General features: G+C 45.9%; 2 protein-coding genes and 1 pseudogene across 4 annotated transcripts; all 3 read right to left on the bottom strand.

Annotated features, from left to right (window-relative positions):
- Positions 1-3,075: 3,075 nt before the first annotated feature.
- LOC125556230 (heavy metal-associated isoprenylated plant protein 41-like) lies at positions 3,076-4,259 on the bottom strand. Its single transcript, XM_048719003.2, has 3 exons — positions 4,067-4,259; positions 3,728-3,926; positions 3,076-3,589 (listed from the first exon to the last, which is right to left on the bottom strand). The coding sequence occupies exons 1-3, from the start codon at positions 4,257-4,259 to the stop codon at positions 3,310-3,312; spliced, it is 672 nt and encodes a 223-aa protein (XP_048574960.1). The 3' UTR covers positions 3,076-3,309.
- A 148-nt stretch (positions 4,260-4,407) lies between these two features.
- Positions 4,408-10,900, bottom strand: LOC125531570 (uncharacterized). 3 transcript variants are annotated; one of them, XM_087526428.1, is made up of 8 exons: positions 10,509-10,889; positions 6,293-6,483; positions 5,972-6,164; positions 5,651-5,889; positions 5,348-5,554; positions 5,148-5,252; positions 4,818-4,919; positions 4,408-4,693 (listed from the first exon to the last, which is right to left on the bottom strand). In XM_087526428.1, the coding sequence occupies exons 2-8, from the start codon at positions 6,476-6,478 to the stop codon at positions 4,409-4,411; spliced, it is 1,317 nt and encodes a 438-aa protein (XP_087382554.1). In that variant the 5' UTR covers positions 6,479-6,483; positions 10,509-10,889; the 3' UTR covers position 4,408. The 3 variants fall into 3 exon arrangements, with proteins under 3 accessions (XP_087382554.1, XP_087382553.1, XP_087382552.1); XM_087526427.1 differs by lacking the exon at positions 10,509-10,889 and adding an exon at positions 6,591-6,703; XM_087526426.1 differs by lacking the exons at positions 4,408-4,693; positions 4,818-4,919; positions 5,148-5,252; ... (1 more) ...; positions 5,651-5,889; positions 5,972-6,164 and adding exons at positions 6,591-7,159; positions 7,238-7,334; positions 7,410-9,997 and having other exon boundaries at positions 6,399-6,483; positions 10,509-10,900.
- Positions 10,901-16,435: 5,535 nt separating this feature from the next.
- On the bottom strand, positions 16,436-17,444 carry LOC147971912 (heavy metal-associated isoprenylated plant protein 41 pseudogene; annotated as a pseudogene).
- Positions 17,445-18,084: the final 640 nt, after the last annotated feature.

Genomic DNA, 18,084 nt, shown 5'->3' with positions numbered 1-18,084 from the left:
CGATGCCCACAACTGCTTTGTGTTCTACTCGTGCATAGAAACTACGCATAGACCTAGCTCATGATGCCACTGTTGGGGATCGTAGCAGAAATTCAAAATTATCTACGCATCACCAAGATCAATCTATGGAGTAATCTAGCAACAAGGGGAAGGAGAGTGCATCTACATACCCTTGTAGATCGCTAAGCGGAAGCGTTTAAGTGAACGGGGTTGATGGAGTCATGCTCGTCGTGATCCAAATCACCGATGATCCTAGCGCCGAACGGACGGCACCTCCGCGTTCAACACACGTACGGTTGGGAGACGTCTCCTCCTTCTTGATCCAGCAAGGTGAGAGGAGAAGTTGAGGGAAAACTCCGACAGCACGACGGCGTGGTGGTGATGGAGCTCGTGGTTCTCCGGCAGGGCTTCGCCAAGCACTACGGAGGAGGATGAGGTGTTGGAGGAGGAAGAGGGCTGCGCCAGGGGAAGGGTGCGGCTGCCCTCTCTCTCCCTCACTATATATAGGGGGAAGGGAGGAGGGGGGGCGCCCTAGGGTTCCCTAGGGGAGGGGCGGTGGCCACAGGGGAAACCCTAGATGGGTTTGGGCGCCCCCACCCCCTAGGAAACTTGCCCCCCCAAGCAGGGAGGGGCGGCTGCCTTAGGGGTGGCGCCCCCACCTCTCCTGGTTACGTGAGATGGGGTGGGAGGGGCACTCAGCCTCTTAGTGGGCTGATGTGCCCTCTCCCCTTGGCCCATAAGGCCCCCCAACGCTTGTCGGGGCCTCCGAAACCCCTTTCGAACACGCTGGTCATCACCTGGTACCCCCGGAACAATTCCGGACTCCAAGACCCTTCGTCCAATATACCGATCTTCACCTCCGGACCATTCCAGAGCTCCTCGTCATGTCCGGGATCTCATCCGGGACTCGGAACAACCTTTGGTAACCACATACTATTTCCCATAACAACTCTAGCGTCACCGAACCTTAAGTGTGTAGACCCTACGGGTTCGGGAACCATGCAGACATGACCGAGACAACTCTCCGGCCAATAACCAACAGCGGGATCTGGATACCCATGTTGGCTCCCACATGTTCCACGATGATCTCATCGGATGAACCACGATGTCGAGGATTCAATCAATCCCGTATACAATTCCCTTTGTCCAGCGGTATTGTACTTGCCCGAGATTCGATCGTCGGTATCCCGATACCTTGTTCAATCTCGTTACCGGCAAGTCTCTTTACTCGTTCCGTAACACATCATCCCGTGATCAACTCCTTGGTCACATTGTGCACATTATGATGATGTCCTACCGAGTGGGCCCAGAGATACCTCTCCGTTTACACGGAGTGACAAATCCCAGTCTCAATTCGTACCAACCCAACAGACACTTTCGGAGATACCTGTAGTGTACCTTTATAGCCACCCAGTTACGTTGTGACGTTTGGCACACCCAAAGCACTCCTACGGTATCCGGGAGTTGCACAATCTCATGGTCTAAGGAAATGATACTTGACATTAGAAAAGCTTTAGCAAACGAACTACACGATCTTGTGCTAGGCTTAGGATTGGGTCTTGTCCATCACATCATTCTCCTAATGATGTGATCCCGTTATCAACTACATCCAATGTCCATGGTCAGGAAACCGTAACCATCTATTGATCAACAAGCTAGTCAACTAAAGGCTTACTAGGGACATCGTGTTGTCTATCTATCCACGCATGTATCTGAGTTTCCTATCAATACAATTCTAGCATGGATAATAAACGATTATCATGAACAATGAAATATAATAATAACTAATTTATTATTGCCTCTAGGGCATATTTCCAACAGTCGTAGCGTATGTCGAACCCGCGCTACTACTAACACACGTACTAGTAGCGCGGGATGCACCGCACTACTACTACTAGTTAGCTGTAGCGCCGTAGTAGTAGCGCAGGCACCGCGCTAGTAATAGCTTTTAACCCATGCTACTACTAGGCTTTTTCCTAATAGTGTATTTAGATGACTTCCATGAGGAGGCTAATTCAAGTGAATTCAATCTGTCATTTTGCATGGTAGGGATCAGATAAGTTGTCAGTACGAGTATATTACATCATGGTCATATCTTAATTTTACTAACAGAAATAACCAAGTCATGTTGTGAGCTTGAGATATAAGTGGATATCCCTTACACCAACCAAATACCTTTGTTGGGGGTTCCACATTGAACAAGGATAGCAAAATATAGTTTCAGGTCTAATGTAGTTTGCAATTACAGGAGTCTCCGATGTTAGTGAGATACGGAACTTCAGGTCCTGATATCACTTCATTATCACCCCTAGGTAGGAAAGGATTTGTATCCCTATAAGAGATAATATGACCATCGATGTAATTTATTGGTATGATATATCCATATTGAACTTTCCATATACGTTTCGGATATATGTAGACTGATATGTATGTATTCTTAGAGAATCCTCCAGTTATAAATTTAAACACAATTTTGTTGAATCTGAAATTTTCATCTTAAGATCATTTTGTGTATGTTTAGGTCTTGTATGGACATTAATGATGAGTTCATCGATATACACTAAGGTGATGCACCAAAATCAAGTTTTATATTCATTTATTAAACACATAAACAAGCATCATTATTTGAGAATTTCTTTGCAAGAAAGTACTCATTTAGTCGGTAGTACTACAATATAATTCTCTGACTATATATAGTCATGAAGCAACTTATGAAGTTTTACAGTCCACTTGCCGACTCTTCTAGGCGTTTTGGTGGGGGTGCGTTGATTTGGTCGGTTCTTGAGTCATAGCTACACGTGGTGGGTGCCCCGCATTTGTCGTGATGCGACCTTGGTGCCCTCTGTCTCATTTCCTTGCCTTTCCTGAGGTTGGCCTAGGCTAGTTCAGGTTATGTTGTTTTCTTTGTTCTGCTTCCCACATTTTGGTGTGGTGCCCTCTCTCCCTTCTCTATGCAAGGTTTTCTTCTTGTATTATTGTCTCTACCTACGAATGAAAAGATACGCAAGTGAAAAAAAAATACCACGATGGCTAGCATAATTCATAAAATATGTACTCCATGGAAGTCTACGAGTGAAAAGATACGCAAGTGAAATATTTTTTACCACGAGGGCCATCACAAATCATAAAATACGTACTACATGGAAGTCTACAAGGAGTATAGTAATCTACACAGTGATGGGTCGATGTCTCATGAGCATGCACGCCATGTCCATGGAAGTGGGTCGCAGTACATGCGATGCGACGGTCAAGCAGCGTCACAAGGTGCTCGTAAAAGGCCCAATTTACGTCGGCGCCAGCGAGGGAAATTTAGCGAGGCCAGCGCTGGAACTTGAAAGTGCAGCCGTTGCGTAGAGGGAATTCCTCGTCGCACCTGTCACCGTCGCCTCTCTTCTGGTTATACCCGGGGTAATCCTCTTTACGGAAGGCGACCATCTCAGACTTCAGAAGCGAAAACTCAAGGGCGAGACCCTCGATTTCCCATCTGTCGTATGGCTGCCCCGTCTTGTGGCTGACGTGTATCTCGCCGAGGGGACGGAGCATCTTGCTCGCGTTGCGGAAGAACCTTTGCACCAGCAGCCGATGGGCGCTGCAGCGTCACAGGAAAATGTTAATACGAAGTTAACTCTCTTGCAAGTGTGAGGTGTCAGACAAATAATGGGAAAGAAATAGACAAATGAAGAAGATGGCCATATTATGTATCGAGAGAGTGATCAAGCATGCGTACTTGATCATATGCACCTGATTCTCCTTCCCTATGAACCCGGCGTGAGGAAAATTGAAGACTATTCGGTCGAACCGTCTAGACATGAGATCGGTGCGTTTCTTCATCTTCTTCACACTGACACCATGTAGCACCGTGGCGCCCAGTCTCTTCAGCTCCGCTACGTTTGATTCCGCTTTGCTGTACATGCTGATCAGATGAACTGTACCGTCCCCAAGATGATTGCCAAACGGCCGAGTAAATAGATAAGTATACAACGATCAAGTCACAAATTAAGGCACGCAAGTAATCATCGATCATTATCACCCTTTTATGCAGGAGAAAGCGGAAAGTGTGTCGAACCGTAGGAGTCGAAGGACGTGGCGACGAGTTTCTCCCCGGAGCCAAAGGCGGTGGCGAGCGCCAGCGAGAAGGAGAGGTCGCCGTCGCCGACGACCAGGATGCTCTGCGCCGACGAGTAGTGCCCCAGCCACTTGACCGCCTTCTCATCCTCCCTCGCCTCCACGGGGATCGTCACCAGCTTCACCATCGGCATCGCCGTCTCACTTCCCAAGAGAAAACGAGGCCAGAGCTACGTGCAGTGTGTGTGGCGAAGCGTCTGGACTGGCGTCCAGTTGGATTGGAACCGAACGGTCCCGGCGAGGGCCGAGGGGGTTTTGAATTAGATGGCGGGGAGACGAATGGCTAGCAGCATCCTGCATGGGTCGCCTTGGCCCTTGGGTTCTGATCATCCACTACGTACGTGCGATCTCTTGGGATGGATTCTCCATTAACTCTGCGACCATGCTGGGAATGTAGTTCAGCTTCAACTTGAGCAAGGCGCTCCGAAGCGACTCCATCTACTAATAGACCAAGGCCACTTGGCCTTCCTTTCTTTCCTTTTGGGAAAATTGATGAATAAAGATCACCATTACGGGCCTCCTCACCAATCAAAGAAGGATCTTCCTGAATCCTTTTTTTAATTTCATCCTGAAAGGTTCATATAACAGTAGGGTTGCAAGCATGAATTTTATGAAGCACTGAACACAGCAGTATCAAGTGAAAGCTAACTAGGAATATAATAGAACAGAGCACTATGAAGTGAACTACATACCATTTTTACTCCGCTTTGTTGGTTGACTGGATATCCATTGTTTTTCGTATACGTAACCACGTAAAGCTCGGCACGCCCAATTTCCCTACCCTCTACCATCTCCTGAAGCAGAGATGAAATGTTGATACACTAGTTACACAAGTTAAAAAGGACAAAGACACTAAGGCAACAGATCTAGACAGCAAATCTGTCCACAATTCAGCTGTGTACATATGAGAGGCAGAATAAGTAAGGCCAGCCTTCCTCGACACAGCGGTGTGGGTCCCGTTGACACAAAGAACAGGGCAAATGAATATTATGGGAAAAAATAAAACAAGGAATATTGATTACCATTTGATCAAGGACAACTGCAAAACTTCGTGACCCAGCGGTGTGGGTCCCGTTGCATCCCTCGAGTTGCGATGCCCGAGTGGCTTTGTTTCTCTCAGATTTTTCCTAGACACACAAATATGGTGAAGAAACTCATAACAAGCTTATATGTGGAACACATATTTAGCATAGGATACAAAACTACACCATTGAGTACTCACCTTAGCTTTCTCTGTTCTCCAGTGTTTTACTAGCCACTCCCACTGTCCAATTGGAATTCGATTATCACAACCATTAAGAATATTCCGTGCCCGTGACAAATCAGCTTTGTAGTATTTCCTCTTTAAAACAACCTTGAAGTCTTTCCATTTTTTACTAGCTGATCTCAACACCCATCTTTTGTATGACTCATCAATGTTGAAAAAAGCCTATTAAAAAATACAGTTGTGACAACTTGTTCGTTGAAGAAAAAGTGACTTGTTTGTTGAAGATGCAAATATATATGTTAGATTGCGTTGACATACCTGGACAGAACCCCACAACTTTTCTTTCTCTAACTTTGGTACTTTGCTCCAGTTTTGAGCAGCTAAGGACATTTCTTTTCCTTTCACTAGGGTTCCAATAAAATTTGTCAGCTTGCAAGTCTTCAAACCACATGGCTGACCAAATCTGTTGAACTTCAAATTGATCTTGTTATCAACATCATGTTCTTTCCAGAAGCGCCTCATGTGAGTAGGTCCTCTTCTAGTCTTCTCTACAACTTCTGGTATGTGAACAGATAGGAACTACCATTAGGCCCATGCAAAACAAGCACATATAAATTCTTTTATGCCCTCAGAACTAACCATGTGTTTGCTCCTGTTCTTGTCGAACTTCCTCTTCTTCTTCATGTTCATCTTCTTGTCCAGACTCACCTTCTTCATCTTCCGATTCAGTTTCATCACCATGTTCAGCGCCATCTTCTCCATCTTCTGATTCAGTTTCCTCACCACTTCCCTCATGGCTCCTTAAGTCAACATCTTCTTCAGCTCTGGAATTCTTCAAAATCAATACAAGAAAACAAGATGAGAAATAAAAAACAAGTGTTCAAAGTTATCCATGCTGAGCTCCTCAATACCATCAGAAGTAATAAAAACAAGAGCTCACCAAGTATTTTAAGAGCTTACCATAGTGAAGTGTTTTAATTTATCCCTATTTGAAGCTTCTGTTTTCATTTGTTTCATAACATTGATGCATTCCATTTGTGGTAGATTAACTTCTCTGACTTTATATTTCAGCTCATTCAGTCTTCGTTCATGGTCAGACACATGGGACTGATTGAATGCATCAGATCTTGATCCCGAAGTCATCATATTTCCTGGCATGTACAATTTGAAACTCGGTTAGAAAAGACAGTATCAAAACTAAGATAAAAACAATCAACGACACTTGAAATTTAGTCCAAAAACAATCAATAGCTCTCACCTAATCCTAGCCTAATATTCTTCATGCCCATCAATTCTAGCCTCCATATCAAAGAAGTCTCTTGTAGGTGGATGAACCACAGCGTACCAATCCTTCTCTATAGAATCTTGTACATAATATACTTGGGTGGCTTGAGTTGCGAGGATAAATGGCTCATCAAATATGTCGCTGCCACTGCTTAGCAAATGGTTAAAATTCACCTCAGTTATTCCATATGGGTCCTTTCGAACCCCAGCATCAGGGCGAACACTGTCGACCCAATCACACTTGAATAAAACCACGCTGCCTTTGTTTGAATAATTCAGCTCAACTATTTCAGTGATTCGGCCATAATAAACAACATCTCCTAAAGCTGGATTCTTATCTTTAGCACTTGAGAAACTAGATGTCTTTGCAATCATAGATACTCCATCACATTGCGCTTCTTTTCCGTCACCATATCCCCTTGTGTGGAAAGTGCATCCATTTATAGAGTAAGCATTGTACTTTCTCACCATCCGATATGGCTTTTGTGCTAAGACTTTAACTTCTTCAGGGATCTTAACATTATTGGAAACCAATGATTGAACCTAGAGACATAACATAGTCAATGCAATATCACCACATGAAGCGCTTCAAGAATTTTAGCGTGAGATCATAGCACTTACATGGTCAGCAAACCAAGTGTGGAAACTATTGTGATGGTCACGTTCTACATCACGTATTCTTTTGCGTTGACCCGCTGATAGAATATCATGATGTTGTCTACATGCACATGAGAGAGGGTTACTGCTAGTTCAGAGAGTATGGAGAGTGTGGAACAAGTGGTGAGAAACTTACTGGACATATGGAGCAATGTGGGGATAATTGACCAACACATATCTTTGAGCTTGGATCCATGACGTGTAGTCTAGTTCTTCAACACAAGGACCAAATAAAGGACGACCGACTATTCTCAAGTATGGTTGATGGTTTGTCGAGTCATTGGGGCCAATACGATCATTATGTCGTCCTGTTTGAGTGAATATGGTTGGACAACCATGCAAATATCTTGAGCAAAATGTAAGAGTATCATCCAAAACATATCCCTCTGCTATTGATCCCTCTGGGTGACTTAGCGTATGGATCATACTCTTTAGCTTGCCCAAAAACCTCTCAACAGCCCACATGCTTCGGTAATGCACCGGTCCAGCAATCCGTACTTCAGTTGCAAGATGAATGGTCAAGTGTTCCATGATGTCAAAAAAGGAAGGAGGAAATACTTTCTCCAATTGGCACATGATTTCAGGAATCTCATCCTCCAACTTTTGTATCTCACTCACATTGATAACCTTAGAGTATAATTGCTTGAAGTAGTTGCACAAACGCATCAATGGAATACAAACATCTTCAGGCAAAGTTCTCCTAATGGCTAAGGGCAACAGATCACGCATTATAATATGACAATCATGGCTCTTTAGTCCATTTAATCTCTTTCTCACTATATCCACTTTGTTGTGCAAGTTGGATGCATAGCCCTCAGGAAACCTAGCATCCTTTAGAACCTGGCAAAACATCTTAGCACCGTGTGAATCCAAGTAGTATAATGCTGGAGGTAGGTATGGTTTACTCCCAGTTAAATCTGGATGTTGGTCTTGGTGTATATTCAATTGTTGTAGGTCAAGACGTGCATTTAGATTATCCTTTGATCTTTTGCTAACATTCAGAAGGGTATGGGCAATATTCTCAAACACATTCTTCTCTACGTGCATAGGATCCAGATTATGACGTAATAGAAGTGTTTCCCAGTATGGCAGCTGAAAGAAGCAACTTCTCTTTCTGAATATTGAAGTGTCTTGCTGCACGCTTGTATCATTCTCATCTACCTGATTACGGTGTCGCTTCCTGCTGCTCTTCTGCTGCAGTTTCCCATATGTAGTTTTCATGTCCTTTGTCAATATTGAAATGTCATGTGATGAAAGGGGAACGGGAGGCTCTCGATGTTCCTCAAAACCATCAAATGACTCAGCATCAAATCGAAACTCGTGATTAGGTTCCAAGAATCTACGATGTCCCATATAGCATTTCTTGTGTCCATTCTTTAACCAAAGAGAGCATGTCTCCGATAGACAATGGGAGCAAACTGCTATATTTTCTCCAGACAAAGATCCACGCCCAGGCCAATCACTTATTGTCCATAGTAGTGCGGCACGTAAGAGAAACTTCTTAGATCGAGAGGCATCATAAGTCCAGACTCCATCATTCCAAAGCTCCAGAAGATCATCTATGGTTAGCTGCATGTAAACATCCATGTCTTTCCCTGGAGATTTTTTACCAGGAATGATGACAGAGAGGATAAAGTTTGATTGCTTCATACAAATCCATGGAGGAAGGTTGTAGGGGATCAAGACGATAGGCCATATGCTATATGAGAGATTCATATTTCCAAAAGGGTTGAAACCATCAACTCCCAATCCAAATCTAACATTACAAACTTCTGAACTGAAGTCTTTGTGAATAGCATCAAAGTGTTTCCATGCAGGTGAACCAGCTGGGTGTCGTATCAAGCCGTCCTTTGTGCGGCCTTCGCTGTGCCACCTCATATCTGATGCCGTCTTTGTAGAAGCGAACAACCTTTGGAGTCTCTCCTTTAGCGGGAAATGACGAACCACCTTTTGAGGCACCTTGTGGACACGCCTTCCATCAACTCCAGTATTTACGCTCTTCCATCTACTTGTGCCACACACTGGACATGATATGGCATCAGCATGTTCCTTCCTAAATAGAATGCAATCGTTTTTGCATGCATCTATACTATCATATCCAATACCAATGGCTCTCACAAACTTTTTGGCCCCATGAAAACTATTGGGCAACGCCTGACCTTCTGGAAGTGCCTCCTTAATTAGCGTCAATACCTCATCAAAGCAGACATTGCTCATTCCCCTCATATTCTTGATATGAAGCAACCTCACCAAAAATTGCAGCTTCGAGAATCTTTTGCAACCTGGGTACAACTCTTGGCATCCATCATTAACTAATCTATAGTATGCCTCAGCATCATTGTCCAAATCATCTTCAGACTCTTGCTCCTCTCCTAAAGTACGAGTATCGTACATCCCAAATCCTTCTAGTAGCATCTCATCCATCTCATCACTATCAGCATATTCTTCAAACTGTGAACTAGGACCAGTAGTTGCTTCGGAGGGCCGCATACTTTCTCCATGGTGAATCCATGTGGTATATCAGGACATGAATCCATCACAAATCAAATGATCATAGACTTCATGCTCACCTAACCAGCGAGAGTTTACACATATCTTGCAAGGGCAGAGAATCCTACTATTTTTTGCTGACTCACGAAAAGCAAATTGTATGAAGTTGATAGTTCCTTCAGAATACTCAGTGGAAGACCTTGCTGCTCGCATCCAACTCTTATCCATTCTCAACTGAACAAACCCAAGTTCTACGACACGTTAAAGTAGAGACCACATAAAATTCTACAATAAATATTTGAATGCATCAAAGAGAAATTTCTAAAAGCAATATCAGTTTACTATTAGCGGAATCAAAGGGATGTTCAATATAGAAGACCTCATGTGCAGCAAGAAAACAGTTTAGCTGAAACCTGATGCAACAAGATTAGAAGTAACACATTAGGGATGTTCTATATAGAAATGCCAAATGCACCTGCAGTTTGATTCTCAGTCTATCTATATAGCTTACTCCTTGTGTGAAGTTTTCTAACATGAACAGAAGGCCACCATGCACACAAGGCAACAACAAACAAGCTCCAATTTCAACAGGACAAGTTGCCACACTCCTAATATAATTACAAGAAGGACATGACACACAGTACAAGTTGATTCTAGATGTCATCGCATAATGATTCTTCATCCATAAATCTAGCACCAACAAAAACTGGAAGAAAAATGAACTACAAAAATGAAGAGGCATTACCTCGAACACCTTGTGCGCAGCAGAGCGTCAGATCAACAGCAACCTGACATGGGCTTCTCTGGCGTGGGTTGGGGGGGGGGGGTGTCACCGCTGATGAGTTCGTGGCCTGGACCACTTGATCTTCCTCCTCCTCTCCGAGCCTAGATCTCCCCTTCTTCTTCACCGCGCACTACGAATCCCACCCCGAGATTGGGGACGAGAGAGGGAAGGCACGGAGTGGGGATGGCGTTGCAGGTCGCGGCGGATGCAGAGGCTCCGGCGTGGAGCGCCGGTGGCGGAGCAGGCGCCGGCAGCGAAGACGACGAGGCGCCCAGCGCGGAGAAGCTGCGGTGGCCGTGGTGTTCCTCTGTTTTTTGTTTTTGGAAGACCTCTGTTTTTTTTACCTTGGAACGCAGCAGGGAGGGCTGTTTCACACCAAAACGCTGGCTACGCTCCGCGGCACTTTTGTAGAACGCCTTGTTTTCCCCTGTTTAGAAGGCATTTTCTAAAACTGCCCTTGAAGGCTGCGAGCTTCGGAGGCACTTTTGGAAAGTGCCGTCAATACCATGATTCTGAGGCGTTTAGCAAAAACGCTGGCAAAAAAATGCCTCCTAATGACATACGTGTTGTAGTGGAATCTGAAACGCGAAGGGATATATACATGCATGCATCAATGTTTTATTTAGGGTGAACTATTTTGAAATGCTAATTTGGCAGAAGTTTGTCACATTGATGCGTGCTTTCAACAGAACCATTAATCAATTATCATTAACGGAATGGAATGCAACGTTTGCTTCCTAACGAAATTGAACAGTTTGGAGTGTTCGGTAGGCAGGTTACTAGAGATGAGATGTTCTTCGAATATTTGATGGCCACAAGTTTATTTCTGCTGTGACTGGGAGTAAGAGTGAATCACTACCTTTTCTCTCGGGCTTTATATATGAAAGACCAGAAGGCGCCTTTTGAACAAGAGCTTTGCTACACGTATGATGGTTACGGGATGAGGGGATTACATGGTGTCATGGCAGTTTCTAATTGGTCATTAGTAGATGCACGGTCCCACCCCCATTAAAATAGGTGGGGGGGGGGGGGGGGGGGGGGGGAGGGGCATGTGAAAGGAGCCTATAGAATCCCTGTAAAAACCTGTACGTCTAGCATTTTCGTTTGAACAATGCGCGGCATGGGGGGGGGGGGGGGTACGTAGCTCGCTTTCTATTTTCGAATCAATCTGCAATCTTTGCAGGAAGAGAAAGCCAACAGCAACAAAACATGCGAGGGGATAAACCACCCCACGGAACTGTGTAAGGGCATCTTCAATGCCGATCCACAAATTCCTTTCGTATATGTCTGTTTTTATGTCCAGACGTGGTCTGCGGATATGAAATGGGAGGAAGTCATTCGATGCTAATTACAAAATATCCGGCTGAGAGGAGAAAAAGTAGGTGAAGACCATACATGTGCTAACACATCTTAGTAGTAACCTATTTGTGACCCCCCCCCCTCTCCCCCAAGGCCCCCGCGTCGCTCCCGCAGGGGCGACTCGGGCGGCTCAAACCCTAGCCCGCCGCCGGGGCTCCCTCCCCCTTTTCCTCTCCCTCGTCACCGCCGGAGCGCCGCGCAGCCACCGGGGATGGTGGCGGCGAGGATCTGGTCGCTCCGCCCCTGTGGAGGATCTCGGAGCCGAGGTGGCGACCTCGGGCGGTGGTGCTGCGTCGTCCTCAGCAAACGGCGGCAGCGGGTGCTGGCCGCCCATCTCGGCCGTGCGGGCGGCGTGGTGACGGTGGGCGATTGCTGTGGTGCGTGGTGGCTTCGGGGCACCCGCATCAGATCTGAAGGCATCTTCCTCTTCAACCTCTTGTCACCCTCGTCTCATATCCGTTCTCCGGCGGCCTCCGGGCACCATAGCCATGTCTCCTCTCGAGGTGGGGGTTGGGAGAGGGGACCGGAGAAATCCATGGCTGGCTATGCCAGCCTGCCGGCGGCGACGCCCATGGGCGCTGTCCCCTACCTGTAGGCGCTAGTAAAAATGCCCCCTTTCCCCCTCCACTTCCTCCCGTGTTGCTCGTGGACCAGGTGAAAACCCAAATCCCTCGGGATTGGGCGACAGCGACGCCGTGGGCGCCGTCACCCTCAAGGGGGTGCCGTCTTTGGTGAGCTTTGGGGGAGGTGTGCTTGTTCCGGTTGGGGGTTGCTCGGTCTTCAGCAACCTTGCCGTGCAGCTTGCTTCTCCTCGTGTGCAGATATCATGCATTGCCAATGCTTTCCTTGGATGAGCTCCAAGTAGTTTGGCGGTGGTGTCCTGGTGTGGTCTTCCGGTTGGCAATGGCGTCGGCCGCTCTTTAGCCCTCGGGTGGGCATCTCCACCTTTCGACGGATCGCCGCCCTTCGTGCCAGGGCAAGGGGGCAGGGAGCCCCCTTCTGAGGTGGAGGAGGGCGACATCGACGGCCAGAGCCCATGGAGCTGACAACGGAGCTCCTCCAACTACTGTTTGTTTCATCCCCAAGCTTTGCTGGTGCCATGCGTGGTGTTCTGCTCGCTGTGGAGGGCTCCTTCGACTTCTAGCTGGACTTGTGCTTTAGTTTCCATATCTTTGCTAGTAGTTTGTTGTAGCCTGATAGCTTTTACACAACACCATGTATCGGCTTGCTGTTTTGTTCTTTGTTTTCTTTGTTTGTTCGATGTAATCCTGACCGGTTGATGGCTTTATTAATTCAAAGCCGGGCTCTTCTTGAGCCTTCGTTCTACATGTGCTGGGATATTTGTGATTTAGTATCCGATTGATTAGGAGCAGAGAGAAGAGGGGGCCATACATATACGGTTGGGAGAAGAGAGAGAAGAGGGGAGCCATGCATGTGATCGGTCAATTGCATGTCCGGATTCCGGCAAACCTCTCCGTGTTTGTCTTCAAAATACCGAAATTTGGACATCCGAACAGCTTCATGGACCGATACAGGTCTCCGTTAGATTGCAAAAGTGACAGATGTGTCCGACCGAATATATACCGGTATTTTATGGGTCTCCCTTGGTGATGCCCTAAGACCCCGCTTGAATCCTTGGTTGGACCCTAAATACCCCCGTGAAGAATACACACTATTAAGGTATTGTGTACAGCGGCGCCAGCTTGTTAAGAGAGAAAGTATACTGTCTCCGGATCGTACAGCTACTACTATTAAGGTATTGTGTACAAACTTCCTTCAAGCATCAAAACCTAATATACCAGTTAGGAAGCGAGAGCAGATGTGGAGGAAACCATCTAGAGGACGGGTGAAGGTCAATGTTGATGCCTCGTTCAGCGCTGAAACTATGTCAGGTGCAGCGGGAGCGATTGCTCGGGATGACAGAGGAGAGTTCATTGCAGCGGCAGCGTGGTTCCTGCCACATGTGATCACCGCCGAATCAGCGGAAATACAAGCCATGAGGAACGGGGCTTGGTTAGCGCAACACATTGGATGCAACTCTCTCATACTGGAGTCAGACAATCTAAGTGTTGTGCAGGCCTTCAATCAACAGGAGACATATAATGGTACAGATGCAGCTGTGGTGTTGGAAGGCAAGCATACATGCACCGAATTTGCAGCAGTTTCCTACCTTCATTGCTTTAGGGAAGCGAATGAGGTTGCTGATCTCTTAGCAAAGCATTTTACTCATAGTAGATCCTCTCATCTCTGGGAAGATTCTATCCCTGACTTTATTTCCCATGCTATTGTAAACGACTTGTCCATCATTTGAGAAATAAAGTTTATTTGCTGTCAAAAAAATACACACTTCAAGGGGGCTGTTTCTTTTTCCAGGCGAAAATCATATACAACCGGTAATATACAGTTGTAAATTAAATCCGGTGTCTAAATTTACACCCATGCCAAGCAGGGCCTAACTGGAAACAGGGAGAAAGGCCACCCAAACAATTTCAAGACCAGCAGTGCTTGCATTTTCATCACCACAATGTTGGATGTTCATACTTTTAACAATACATTTACTCGGTTACAGTGATGGTTGGTGCCTGGTCAGCACGCACAATGCCATGTCCACGGAAGTTCAAACGTTCTTAATGCACGACAAGTTCGCTTAATTTCACTGATGAACTTTGCTTCAGTACAACCCCACTACTGGAATTTTCTTACACTCGGCAACTACGGGTTCACTGCAACTACATAATGTTGCCGACACTGCATCACGGTGAACAAAGCACGATCGGCAAACTGCACAGACGCCGAGAGCACCACATGGCAAAGACTAGCCATGTGGCATGTCCGTTTGCAACTGATGGCTCTGTGACTTTCTGTTATCTACCGAGAGCCCACTCGGTAAAACACCTGTCAAAGAAACATTGTGACATGACAGGTAGACCCACTGGACCAGTTATCAGTGAAGAAAAATATTTGTTGAATTTTTCAAAAAGAATAATATAGCGCGCTCTTTACCGAGAGCTATCTGGTACCGCTTGGCATCTGACCGTTGATTGAAACCTTTGAACCTGATGTGTGGGCCCACGTGTCATTTACCGAGTGTTACGGCCCTTGGAAAAAATGGCACTATTGGAGTGCCATTCTTTTCCGTGAGTAGCCCTTGGAGAAGAATGGTACTCCAATAGCTAAAGTACTCATGTGGCCCCTTTTCCGAGAGGGGCCCTCAGAAAAAATGCCACTCCAGTAGTTAAAGTGCTTCGGTGATCCCTATTCCAAGCGCCACGCTCGTGAAAGTGGGTGTTTCCGAGTGTTTCTCTCGGAAATATGTCCCATTGCTTTTGTTGTCAATCTGTTTCTTATCTATTCCCTGCAATTGAAAATAACTACATACATTTTTTGTCTAGAAATTCCTCGAGCACATCAAACACATATCAAATGAATGTGGGAGCACCTAGCTACCTAGAAATTCCTCAAGCACGTCACACATATATTCATATATATGCATAATTCAAACTATTTCACATAGGCATAACTCAAACAAGTTCACATAGTCTAATGATTCATACAAGTTCGTAGAGCAATAAACATTGCTCGAGCACATCACACACAAGTTCACATATTCATACATAGGGTTAATTCATGAAAGTTCACATGCTTGGACACTGCCTTGAGGAGGAGGAGGGGCGTCATTTCCATAGGGTTAAGCTTCTGGAGGAGAGGCATCATTTTCACCGCCTTGAGATTGCATAACGGCCTATAAGAGTAGAGTCATGGAAACCTCAGCCTGCCGCCGTTGCCTTCCGCTGGCCGCGTGCAGGACATGAGCCCGATGGCTATTGTTGGTCCTATGGAAACCAGGGTACCATGGCCCAATGGAAACTAGGGTACGCCGGGGCTTCGTTGTCTTTCTTTCTTTCGAACTTTGCTTGCGTGATGTATGAACTCCGAAATTAGTACACTATGAGTCATATGTATTGTATAGACACTAGACGAAGTAATGGTTTATCCAAACTTCAAAAATAAAAACTTATTTTTAATCCGTTTATGAGAAAGATTGAAAAGAGCCATGACTTGAATTTTGGATTTCAACAATAAGAATTTTACAAATTGTACCACAAATTCGAATGGTGCTCTATTTATAAAGTAGGACGAAAACCTATTTGAAGGGTACAAAGAGTTAACACATTCCATATATTTTTTATTTATTGATTGATAAAATAGGAAGAATCATAATCATGGAAACAGATAAAATTTCATCGTGTTCAAATTTCGTAAAGAAAAACACAACAATTCATGCAAACAAACCAGCATGAGGAGAGAAGTGCACCCATGCATGCATTTGCCATTACCACAGTGTCCATCATAATTCATAAAGTATGCAGTCATCTATGGCTGTATGCATCGTTCTGATGCAGAGGCCAGGGTAACCCCTTTTCGAAAAAAAATCTACAGGCACGCCATGGATCGATGTCCCATCAGCATGCACGCCATGTCCATGGAAGTCGGTGGCAGATAAGCAAGAGGTGCTCGTCAATGCCAGGTCAGTTCAACATTTCAACGCGGCGAAGGCTCAAATCCACGCGGCATTGGACCGCCACCGAGGCCAGTAGAGACGCAATTTCTTCCTCGTCTAGGCTTCGGACGCGGAACTTGAAAGTGCAGCCGTTGCACAGAGGGAATTCCTCGTCGCACCTGTCACCGTCTCCTCTCTTTTGGTTATACCCGGGGTAATCTTCTTTTCTGAAGGGGACAATCTGAAACATAGCAAGCGCAAACTCTGAGGCAAGCTCCTCGATCCCCCATCTGTCGTATGGCTGCCCCGTCTTGTGGCTGACGTGTATCTCGCCGAGAGGACGGCGAAGGTGTTGCGGAAGAACCTCTGCACCAGCAGCTTATGGGCGCTACAACGACACAAGAAAATGTTATTATGATTGTTTACAAGTTCTGTGTAAAGTGGCAAACAAATACTCCCTTTATATCGGGAAAAAATGATAGATAAGGAAAACCATATCCAGAGAGGCAGAGAGTAAACATTGCAGCGCAGTAAACATACTGATCATGTGTGTCCAGCATGGGGAAAATTGAAGACGATCCTATCGAACCGTTTAGTCTTGAGATCAGTGTGTTCTTTCATACTCTTGACGTCGACGCCATGCAAGACCGTGGCGCCCAGTCTCTTCAGCTACGTTACATTTGGTTCCGCTTTGCTATACATGCTGATCAGATGAACTGTATTCCAACAGATGAAATGCCAGAGAAAACAACAGAGAAACGGATCACAAATTAAGACCCTGACCCTTTGATGAATGCTACTAACATATAGTACGAGCGAGAGGCAAGAGGAAGCGGAAAGGGCGTCGAACCGTAGGAGTCAAGGGACGTTGCGACGATGTTCTCGCCGGAGCCGAAGGCGGTGGCCAGCGCCCGCGAGAAGGAGAAGTCGCCGTCGCCGACGATCAGTATGCTCTGTGCGGACGAGTAGTGACGTAGCCACTTGACCAGCTTCTCATCCTTCTTCTCCTCCAGGGGGATCTCCACTAGCTGCACCATCGGCGTCGCCACTCCCCTTCCCCGGAGAGAGCGGGGCCAGAGACACTACGCGGTGTGCGTGTGTGTGTGACGAAGCGTCTGGACTGGCGTCCAGTCTTTGAACCGAGAGGTGCCGGCGAGGGGTTTTGAATTGGATGGCAGGGAGACCAATGGCTAGCAGCGTCTTGCATGGGACGCCTCGGCCGGCCCTTGGGTTCTGATCATCCACTACTCCATTAATCATTGGGAATCTGAAACGCCAAGGGATACACACGTGCATGCGTGAACTGTTTTATTTTAGGGAAACTATTCTGAAATGCTAATAATGTCCAGAAGTTTGTCACATTGATGCGTGCTTTCAACAGAACCATTATCAATTATCATTAACGGAATGGAATGCAACGTTTGCTTCCTAGAGGAATCGAACAGTTTGGAGTGTTCGATCGGTAGGCAGGCTATAGAGATGAGATGTTCTTTTTTTTTAAACAAGGCAAAAAATTTACCATTTTCATTGATTAAAAAGAGAGTTGTTCGGTTAATTATAGGAAAACCGGACAAAAACCTAAATTACAAACCCCTCAAGGGGCACACACGGACGACCTGGCCACCAACAAGATCACGACACAACCGTCGGGAGGTAGCACCGAACAACAAAGCAACG

Source organism: Triticum urartu, chromosome 5A (assembly GCF_056163025.1).
Source record: "Triticum urartu cultivar PI428250 chromosome 5A, HENAU_Tu73, whole genome shotgun sequence".
Taxonomy (NCBI): Eukaryota; Viridiplantae; Streptophyta; class Magnoliopsida; order Poales; family Poaceae; genus Triticum; species Triticum urartu.
Note: the sequence above shows the minus strand (reverse complement) of the source record. Positions and strands in the feature narration are given on the sequence as shown.

Bases quoted from the DNA above. Each gene is read 5' to 3' on its own strand.
- LOC125556230 (XM_048719003.2), bottom strand. From the start codon at position 4,259: ATGCCGATGGTGAAGCTGGTGACGATCCCCGTGGAGGCGAGGGAGGAT. The intron at 3,927-4,066 runs GTTCGACACACT...GGGACGGTACAG, and splicing joins CACGTCCTTCGACTCCTACG to TTCATCTGATCAGCATGTAC. The intron at 3,590-3,727 runs GTACGCATGCTT...GTGACGCTGCAG, and splicing joins AATCAGGTGCATATGATCAA to CGCCCATCGGCTGCTGGTGC.
- LOC125531570 (XM_087526426.1), bottom strand. From the start codon at position 9,763: ATGCGGCCCTCCGAAGCAACTACTGGTCCTAGTTCACAGTTTGAAGAA. The intron at 7,335-7,409 runs GTAAGTTTCTCA...ATGTGCATGTAG, and splicing joins CACATTGCTCCATATGTCCA to ACAACATCATGATATTCTAT. The intron at 7,160-7,237 runs GTAAGTGCTATG...TTATGTCTCTAG, and splicing joins ACACTTGGTTTGCTGACCAT to GTTCAATCATTGGTTTCCAA.